Here is an 11,033-nt window from a genome sequence, read left to right on the forward strand (position 1 = left end):
ATCATACTAAGGAGTTTCATTTCACAGGCAAATGGGGAGATAATAAAGGGTTGCATATAGGGAAGCTATGGATTTTGGGTTTTAGGAAGATCAATTTGGCAGAGATATGGATGAAAGGCCAACAAAGGAAGCAAGTTTAGAAGTTAAATTTCATACTGCCCAGTTCTAATGTAGTTGGGACTGCACACAAAGCCATGCCTATGTAATTTATGTTATACATAAACAGAGAGGTGATGTGTTAGAATCATGTTAGAAACATGCTGACCAAAGACTTTCTGGCAGACACACTAAAGGTATTTACTACCAGGAGGGTCCTCCTTACCTATGGAATCCTTTAGCAGGATGTATGTTGTGTGTCTAGAATGCTCATTATACATAAACCCGGGAGGTATATATTTATGACAAATGACTTCCTAGAAAATATCACACAAACTATGCAGTTATCAGAGAATAAAATGGAGAGGTTTCATAATGGAAACAGCTCCCTTTCACGAAGTGACATTCCATATGCATCGTTTAGAAGCCTCATATGTTAAAATCTGGGCCAGGGTACATCCTCATTGAGGTAAGCAGGACCTGGGAGTAGTGCTGGCAGTCACAGACTTCTTAACACTTCACCTATATCTCTAAAAATATTAGTCAAGTTTGGTACTAAGATCTCTGATTTTTTTTTTTTTAAGATTTTATTTAATTACTCATGAGAGACACACACAGAGAGAGAGAGAGAGAGAGAGAGAGAGAGAGAGGCAGAGACACAGGCAGAGGGAGAAGCAGGCTCCATGCAGGGAGCCTGACATGGGACTCACTCCCGGGTCTCCAGGATCAGGCCCTGGGCTGAAGGCAGCGCTAAACTGCTGAGCCACCCAGGCTGCCCAGATCTCTGATTCTTTAGAGTCCACAGTTTGTCAATCTGACCCATTGGGTTTTCTCACAGTATTTCATTTGAACTGGAAGAACTAGGATGAATGATATTTTAAGAGCTACCAGTACTGACAACTCAGTTGTCAATGCATGTCCCTGATGTCTAGACTGATGCCTAGATTGTAGTGTCTAAATACAATTTCACACTTAAAGGAATCTGGGTGTTTGTTTTGTTTTTTGTTTTTGTTTTTGTTTTTTTTAGAAATGGCTGATTCATTTCTGGATTAGGAAATGTAAGAGATGAATTTAAGATGTCCCATCTTGCCTAAAGAGAAAAAAGTTAAAAAGTCACCTATGATTAGTCAAAAGAACAAAAGTATGGACTTGAAGGGACTCTCAGTATGCAATAATGGGATAACTGAGCAATGAAAAAGAAGGACTGCAACTGTATGAAGCAAATATACGTGAAACCCATGGATCTGGAATGATGCTCAGAAGCAAACAGAAACAAACAAACAAACAAACAAACAAACATGTACTTACTGGCCTCCTTTGGAGGTTGCTAGGGCATCAAATTATTTGAAAATATTTCAAGGGAAAGAACCAAGCATTTATCCTGCCTGTAAGGACTGTGTTTCAGAACAAGCAAATAATTGATAAGGCAAAGTTTGTCTTTATAAAAGAATCCTAGGTAACACGTGCTGGAGGAATTATACACTAGAAAGCCATCACTTTGCAATTCCTAGAGAAATAATGGACCCAGCCAACAAATGGTTGTCAAAACCTCTAGGTGAAAGATCAGTGAGGGTACTCTGAATGGCTGGATCTGGCTGACAGGACCCAGCCTCACTGATCAATTACCAGAAGTGGGACAAACCAGATCCTTTATGCTTCTGGATGTAATGTCATAGAAAGTACACAACACTCTATGAGATAGTCTCAATAAAAAAACAGAGCGACAGGGCAGCCCCGGTGGCTCAGTGGTTTGGCGCCGCCTTCAGCCCAGGGTGGAATCCTGGAGACCCAGGATTGAGTCCCATGCCAGGATCCCTGCAAGAAGCCTGCTTCTCCCTCTGCCTGTGTCTCTTGCCTCTCTCTCTCTCCCTATGCCTCTCATGCATAAATAAATAAAATCTTAAAAACAAAAACAAAAAAACAGCTACATCTATACCTCAGCCTCTAGAGTTAACTTCCAGCATACAGACTAAATAGCAGATGGTGGAAGAAGTCCAATGACAAGGATATGACCAGCTCGATCCAGAATGTGGGAGATTGTATAGTACAAGGGACATTATTTTAACAAATAAAATGAAATAAAAAACAAAAGAGAACTTTTACAGATAAAGAGAAACCAAAGATCTTAGTGTGGATACTGGTTTAAACAAATCAATTCTAAAAAGATATTTGAAACACAGGGAACACTGCAGAGAGACTGGATGATTAAGGAATCATAGCTAATTTTGCTGGGTGTTAAAATACCATTGTCATTTCGTTGGGGAAAAGAAAAGACACTTTTAGAGATATGTGCACAGGTGAAATAATGTGGAATCTGCTATAAATACTCTAGGAAAGCAAAAAGATGTGTATGGGGTGGCAGAGATGCAACAAGAGAAAATGTGAATGGCTACTGACCCTGGATGATGGGCACAGAGGGTCATTATACCCTTCTCTGTTTTGAAGTCTCCTTCATAAAAAATTAAAAAGAATGAATTAAACTATAGTATTTGGCAAAAATTTAAAAATGGTAATACATAATTGGCTGAGGCACAGGAAAAGGAGTTGTTTCAAATGAAGTAAACAGAATTACTTTTCTGAAGAATAATTTAACAGTATGGGATCAAATGTCTTTTAAAATTTTACATTCAGTCCAGCAAATTTACTTTAAAAAACTGAGAAAATTTTCATAGGTATGCACAAAGGTACATCTAAAATGATATCACAGAAAAAAAATAGTAAGCAATCTATTTCTAACTTATGGTATATTTATATGTAAATTTCAAAAAAGTTTTATTTATTTAAGTAATCTCTATGCCTACCATGGGGCTTGGACTCATGACCCTAAGATCAAGAGTCACGTGCTTCTCCAAATGAAGCAGCCAGCTGCCCCACCTGTAAAATTTTTGATAGCCATTAACTATCAAATTGTAAAATAATACTAATGATTGGGAAAATGTTCAAGATAAACTGTTAAGCACAAAATGTGGGCTGTAAAAAGATATATATAAATACATCCAATTTAGTCTTCTTAAAACTATACATTTAGAAAAGAGCCTGAGTTTTCTTCATGATGTTAATATCTCTGATGTCTAGTTGATGGGATTAAGATACTTTTAATTTTTTTAGACATGATTTATCTATTCATGGGCATGGATATTTGTAATAAAAAAACTCTACTTTTGAAAAAAATTGTATTTTTGAAAGGTAAAATCTTAATCAATTTCCAAAAGTGGCAGTAACAGAATACTAAGTGGGTGATCTTTGAAATAATAAACAAAGGACAGAAGGTTGGTGAAACAGGGCGGAGTGGATTAATAATTAATTTTTAGAAGGATAGGTATTTAGCACACTCTATTGTGAGAAAGAGAAATTTTAAATTTAAAAACAGAGAGTGTCAAGAAGGTAAAAAGTTAGAAAGGGGATCAAAGTTTATGTTAGATAAACAACTACATCAATTTCCTAGGGAGATTGAGAAGGTTAAAGCAGTAAAAATCCTAACATAATTCTGAAAATAACCAGGGTAGCATATTAGACTATCATTCTTGAGTTTACATTTTGTGTACCACTTGGGCAGATAATTACATACTAGAGTATGAAAAGAGGATGTTAGGATATTACTATAGTACAAATGCAATTTTGATGATTAAATTCAGCTTACATAACTTGGGTCAAATCTGTTAAGTGAATAACTGGCATATAAAAATCTAGTGGGCAGCCCGGGTGGCTCAGAGGTTTAGTGCTGCCTTTAGCCCTGGGCGTGATCCTGGAGACCTGGGATCGAGTCCCATGTCAGGCTCCCCGCATGGAGCCTGCTTCTCCCTCTGTCTGGGTCTCTGCCTCTCTCTCTCTGTCTCTTATGAATAAATAGTATCTTAAAAAAACTTTCTAGGAAGTCATACTATATTCAACACATTACATGTGCTTCATAATCAATAAGACCAGACTTCTGCATCTTTGTATGCTAGTTTAAGATTTCAGTTGTCTCCTTCCTAAGTTAGGCAAAAGCAAGGAAAATGTCCAGACTACCTTGTTTCCGTACTTTTGTTGGCTCTTCGTAGTCCTTGTTTTCTGAATTCGGAGATTCTAGAAAGCTGATTTCTTCTGTGACACTTTCCCCTTCTTGGCTCCTGAGGCTATCTTCCTCTTCTTGAATAGGTGATTCTAATTCTGATTCTTCTGAATCAAGAAATATTTGCCCAGCAACTACTCTGCCCGCTGTGCTGTGGTCCTTTACCGACTCATCTGATGGCAAAGGAGTCTGAGAATATAAAGTATTTTTAGTTTTCAAATAGTATCAGGACTGTCTCCAACCTAATCTGATTACTTTTACTAATCCAGATATATCTCCTTCAGCTGTGAATGTGCCATACTTGCTCATCTCTCTAAACTCTGGTATGTGTTTATCACATGCCTTCATCACTTGCCTAACCTGATTCTTTCTTCCAATTTCAACGTAGATGTTATTTCCCCCAGGAGGCATTCCTTAACTCCGGAGGCCTGGATTAGGGTCCCCTATAAACTCCCAACATAGCTTATACTTCCACTATGAAAGCCCTGTGCTACAACTTTGTTTCTTATCTATATTCCCTCAAATCTAGAGATCAGAAATCATAACTGAATGGTCTCCTTGGATAAAAAAGTGTTATTCACTGAATCAACCAATTTAAATGCATTAGCTCAACAGATTTATAAAAATTGATATAAGTGAAAACAAATGGCAGAGGTTAAGTCTTCAAAATTAAACTAAAAACATAGGAATAAAATTGATCTCTCACTAGGCAGTAAAAATGTTATTGCCTTTAGGCTCCTACATACGCAGCACATTCAAGTTAAAACTAAACCTAACAACTAACATTCTGAATAAAAATAGTTATTATTTTCCTACAGGTCAGTTATTTCCCCCCACCCCCAGAAGAACTAGTGTATTGATACCAGCTACATTTTTCTTTTCTTTTTTTTTTTCTCTTAATCCAATTCTGTTGCCCAAAAGGGGAACAGGGGAATAGGATTTCCTATTCTAAGCCAAATAATTCATGCTTTTAAATTGGGCATCAAATACTGGTCAAGGCAAATTTTAGTACACACCTTGGAATCTAAGGATTCATCCTGACTGCCTTCTTCATCTGTAAAGAGATTTTAAGACAATTTTGTCATCCTTCTTGTTAGGAAATCACAGATATTGTTAAAACACTTGATAAATACAACAAATAATAATTAGACACTTGATAAATATATCTAGAATTGTCTAAAAATTGGTTGTATTCAACAACTGTTCAGAAAAGATTAGGTAAAAGGAAAACAAGGGGCTATGTGGGGTGGTTCTTCCTCTTTTCCCAGGGAAAACACTAACTTCACCTGTCTTATGTATAGGAAGACCCACCACTACCACTACCACCAGACACTTCTTCAGATACCATCCAAAACTGTTCACATTTAGTCTACTACTGAGTTACTAAACTTATAAAAATAAATATCTGATTTTGTGGTTCAGGGTTCCACCTATTCTTTTCCTTTGCTTAGAATCTGGAGTCACTTAGCTTATTTTAGTGATTAGCATTTTATTGTTTATGAAAGATAGACACTAACAATTACTATCATGTGAGAGAGTTGCTAGACTAAGATATTTAGGATTTGTGTTCTACTCTACTGAAGAGTTAACCAGATAAAAGTAAAAAGCAGCACCATACCATCATGTACTCACTCATATGAGACCTATTAAGTAATCAATATCTCATATTCAATGAATAATAACTTCAGCCCCTGGTTACACCTTTCTTCCAAATTCATATCTGCTGCTTTGGCTTTGTCCAATTATGTTAATAGTCCTTCTACTATTCTGTTTTTCTGCTATTTCTTCTATTCTGGACTTGTTATTCTTTTTCCTGATCTTATACAAATACATTGAACATAATGTCCATGTGTAAATGCTTGGTCATTGTATTCCTGGCCAGTTTAAAAACAACAACTGCCAAATGATCTCTAGGTTTCCTTCTTATTCTTAAAATTATCTGATTTTATACAGGAGTGGGCTTCAGTTATAAGCTCATCAGCTATATGAGAAATTAACCAGTAGACAAAATGCTATAAAACCATGTGCTTTTTGCCAGAAAACTTGGTGTTGAGTTGCCATTTAACTTTACTTCATATGGCTACATCCTAAATATTATTCATAACTTGTAACTCTTTCAAGCATAAGAAAAACACCCTTTGGAATTTGTATTATCAAAGTAGTGAGCTAACTTTAAGAAGTATAACCAACTCATTATGTGTAAAATAACACAATACTATTTCACAGCATTTGTTTCTTTTGAATATTTGAGAAAACTAGTCTACCAGTGAGGTTTTGCCATATAAGAAAAGTGCTGTCAATTCAAAGAACACTTAAGCTGCTTTCACATTTACTACTTTTAAGCTACCTTCCAAATATGTTTATTTCTGATGGGTGGGGAATCAAGGGTACAGCAGGTATTAGTCCCACGGAACCCATAACATTTAAGTAGTGATGGCAGTTAATTAACAATCATTCATAGTGCTGATTTCTTCACAAGTTTTACCAAAAGCCCAAATTCTTACAGACAGTTCAAATTCCATTCTCAGTAAATCTTTGGATACAAGAAAAAAATTCATCTCTATTATATATCAAAGTTTTATGTGTGGATGTGTTTAAATAATCACAAACATTAACTAGTCTATCAAGAGCAGACATTAAATGTATAAATGTATACAGTATATCCCCAAACTTTAGATGAGCCAGAACTCTTAAATTACTAATCACTAAATCATGAAATTTAGTACCTTGTCTCTCACAACAGATTACACATGTAGCTAATAAGTATATAAAGCAGTACCTATAAATAAATTTTAAAACATGTACATTTGAGATGTTACAAGCTATTAGACATTCAAGTAGCAAAATGTGTTTTTGAACTCCAAGAGACCTGGAAACCTGCAACAGGGTTATTTCACATGAATTGCATCATGCTTCTGTCTCTTCTCTCTTCAAACTAGGAATATATACTAATGTTACTGGTAAATAAGAGAATTCTTTCTCATTTACTAAACTGGGAAAGTCTACTCCAGATGGTAGTCTTAAAGCATAAGCTATTTTCTCTTTCAAACTGATATATTCATTCACAAGAACACTTTTATAGAAGTTGCTTATAATCAAGAAACTTCCGATAGGAAGTCATATATATATATAAAGAAAATAATAATGCTTTTAGCAGAATACAGACGTGAAGAAAAATTCATGTATGTATATATGTAAATAAAAGTCATGTATAAATAGTTATGTGTAAATAAAAATAATGCTTTTAGCAGAATAGACACAAAGAAAAAATGCAAAAGAATTCTCATTCAACAGCATCACATCCAAATTATAACGGTTTATATTACTTTAGTAATTGTAAAACTTCCTTTGAAAAAGATCAACTTTCATTTTTATTATATCAGCTCAACTGCAAAAAAGTACCAGGGATATTCTTTCAGGGAAAAGTAATCAACACAAATTCATTTTCCAATTTGTCACGTAAACCAGACTGATAGACCTTCAAACACAGAAGTCCTAAGAGTTTGAAGAGAGCAGACATCCCGTTCTATGCTTTACCACTGAATCTGTGCAGATCCTAAAATACTGATTTTTAATTACTCCAAAATCGAAGCCTGGAGAGCTAAGTTCAAACCTTGGCTTCATTACATATTAATTGTATACACGTGGTTCAATATAGCAAGGTTGGTCAGCCTCCTGTTTCTCAACCTGCCAAAAGAGAATACCACCATCTTCCCTATTGACTCACAATAATGTTTTAAGGAACAAAAGGACAATAAATTAAATACTGTCTGCAATCTGAAATTTACTCTTTGAATATCTGATAATAGAACTATTACCTGAAATACTTAGCAGAGAACCTAATTTAAAAGATTCTGTAACACTGTTTGGCATAAAGAAAAAAAAGCAAACCATTTGTCTCCTCCTGCTGAAAATAAGACAACATATATTTCTAAGTGAGAAAAATTATACATATGTGGAATATAAGAAATAGTGAAGGGGGCTATAAGGGAAAGGAGGGAAACTGAGTGGGGAAAAATTAGAGAGAGACACAAACCATGAGAGACTCCAAACTCTGGGAAACAAACAAAGGGTTGAGGAAGGGGAAAAGGGTGGGAGGGTTGGGGTGACTAAGTGATGGGCACTAAGGAGGGCACCTGATGGGATGAGCACTGGGTGTTATACTATATGTTGGCAAATTGTATTTAAATAAAAAATTTTAAAAATATATAAAGAATAAAAAAGAAAAACTATAACATCTTTCATTACTGAGAAAATGGAGAAATATACTTTTAGTCTTCTTTATGCACAGGAAAAAGAAAACTTTTCCAATAAAAGTGTCATATTTTTATATGCCTCTAAAGCAAGGTATGAAATAATAGCTACTAACAGTGATGGAGTCAAGATTCCCTTCATTGGCTGGGAATTATACCTGGTAATAAATGCACACCTGGTAATAAATACAACTTCCCTTGGGTAACCATTAATATTTAAACTTTAAGTCAAAGCAAAATTATGGCCCAGGACTTGATTTTTAAATAGGAGCAAATCTTTAAATCTAAACTAATAATCAGGCTGACTTTCTGTATAAATATGCAATTTAATGAGTAAAAAAAGTCCACTGAAAATCCATGTACTCAGTTTCTAAAGCTTTACCTCACGTAGGTGCTTTACCGTAATTGCACTTCATGTGAGCACAGTAGTGCCTTTATCACCTGTCAGCAGGCACATCTCTACTGTTTTCGTTCAGGCTAAGTATGGGTCCTGCCTCTGCCAGAGAAAGGCTTCAGCACAGGTGAACTACAGTGGAAATCAGAGCAGACATTTCTCGAACCCAGTCCTCTGCTAACATCAACACAATCCAAAGATTTAACACTTTGGTATGAATAATTTTCTATTATAACATGCTGAGAGAGTCCAACTGTTGATTAAATGACTTCTTCAAGTACCATCTACACCGACATGAAGTTCTTAGGTATATGAAATCTAGTTAACAGAAGATGCAGGAAAGTGTTGAGGGCTTTAATTTTCTTTAAATTATGCAAATTGAATTATATTTTAGTTTCACACTATAGTGTGAAGAATTACTTGTGATGCTTGTTGAACTAGAGATACCCTGACCTGTTCCCGACCTAAAGCTGCGTGTTTAACAAATTCCTAAGGAATTCTGATGCAAGTGGTCTATGGTCCATCAGGTACTCTATCCATTACACTCAACAGTTTCCTTTCATACTTCCTTTGGTCAAATAATTGGTAGCGGTGCTTCAAGAGTTATGGAGAGCTTTGAAGATGTGGTCATGAACACAAACCATCACTAAAAAGGGGGAAGGCAGACCAAAGCATGATGTTGGCAGTAAAGTAACTAGCATATGCTTGTTGCTTTTGAAATGGTATCTCAAACCACAATATGGATAGAATTTTAGGTTTAGACCTCTTATTTTAGAAACAGAATGACGTTATAGCATTGACTTACAACTAGGACAGATAATTTGGGGATTCAAATAACCATCTGGGAAATTTTCTGTTGAAGGGAAAAAAAAAAAAAAAAAAAAAAAAAAGGAGTTGACATTTATACCCTGCCTTGTTCCAAAAAAATTTAAAGCCACAGAACAGCTGTCTTGTTAACCAAACTGATTAAAATTCAAAAGCTTTATTGTACTAATTGTTTCTTTACCAACACTTAAAAACACTAAGTGCTTTTTTAAATTTTTTTTTTTTATCAACACTTTCAAAATAGAAGTTTTCAGAGGTCGGCAGACTGAACTCTTAAAAAAGGAAAAAAATACATTTCAGAACCATAGTATTAATCTACCTGGGAAAATCAATTCAAAGGCACACGCATATACCAAAAAAAAAAAAAAAAAGGAAAAAAAAAGAGAAAATCAGCTGCTATCCATTTTAAGAATGTATACGGACCCAGATTTTCTCAAAAAAAAAAAAAAAAATCACAAAGTTTCTGTCAACAAGCAGGGGGCAACTCAGAAACCCCGTGACAGCGATAAACACCACTTCCTCGGGGATATTTGCTTAAAAGGGGGTAGAGAGTGGACACAATCACATCAGAAGTCTTCATTTTTTTAAACAAAGAGGCAAGGGGCCACCTCGGGTGCTAAGCAAATCCATCAAACCACTGTCAACATCCTGGTTTTGATGGACCTGGCTCCGCTCAGGGATGACCCCAGGTGTGTCCATCAGTTCACTTACAAATCCCAAGCACAGAAGCGGTCCGAGAGTTGAGGAAGTTCCAGCACGGCTTGGGTGTCCCTGTGGATCTCGGCCAGCTGTCGGGATTCGTTCCCAGAGTCCGGTCCCCATTCGCGGGGAGTCGCGTAAAGTTTGTTAAGAGAGGAGAGGTGTGGGCGGGGTGGCCGCCCTTCCCTGCCGCCCCTCTCTAGCTCCCTCAACACCCCCTCTCGCCCAGGCCAGCCAAAGCCCGAGGGACGACAGCGACTGACGGGCCAGTGCGAGGTGTGACCAGAGAGAGTGAGTCTCCAGCCCGAGCCCCCGCGGCCCTGCCCCGGGATGGAGGCCGGGCGGGGCGGGGGGGGGGGGGGGGGCGGTGGCTCCCGGCCTCTCCAGTCCGAGGGGGCGGATACTGACCCGAGGACGCCGAGGCCGAGCCCAGCAGCACCGCACAGAGCAGCAGCGTCAGCCCAACTCGGACCCGCATCCTGCTCGCGCGGCCGCTGCCACCCCTTGGAGCTGTCGCCTTCGCCTCTGCCACCACCGACTCAGGCACCGCCGCCGCCTCGCCGCTGCTCTTCCTGCTCTGGTCGCCTTCCTCCGCCCCTTCCCAGGCCTCCCTGCCCTAGTGCGGAGCCAATCCCCGCCCGCCGCCCCGGGCGCTGTGCCCAATCGCCGCAGTCTTCCCGCCCACTTCGTTGCCCCGCCCCCGGGGTCAAGTATT

The 11,033-nt window shown here is 37.7% G+C and overlaps 1 protein-coding gene across 4 annotated transcripts in view; it reads right to left on the minus strand.

The window, feature by feature from the left end:
* Positions 1 to 10,913, minus strand: part of SEL1L (SEL1L adaptor subunit of SYVN1 ubiquitin ligase) — a 56,660-nt gene extending 45,747 nt beyond the window's left edge. The window contains exons 1-3 of one of the 4 annotated variants that reach the window (XM_072839580.1): positions 10,727 to 10,913; positions 5,164 to 5,201; positions 4,105 to 4,336 (exon numbers count right to left, since the gene is read on the minus strand). In XM_072839580.1, the coding sequence (XP_072695681.1) occupies positions 4,105 to 4,336; positions 5,164 to 5,201; positions 10,727 to 10,796 (340 nt within the window). In that variant the 5' untranslated portion in view covers positions 10,797 to 10,913. The remainder of the gene's footprint in view (positions 1 to 4,104; positions 4,337 to 5,163; positions 5,202 to 10,726) is intronic. The other 3 variants (XM_072839581.1, XM_072839582.1, XM_072839583.1) reach the window with 3 other exon arrangements.
* Between the last annotated feature and the right edge of the window lie 120 nt (positions 10,914 to 11,033).

The sequence above is a fragment of the Canis lupus genome, chromosome 9 (assembly GCF_048164855.1).
Source record: "Canis lupus baileyi chromosome 9, mCanLup2.hap1, whole genome shotgun sequence".
NCBI lineage: Eukaryota > Metazoa > Chordata > Mammalia > Carnivora > Canidae > Canis > Canis lupus.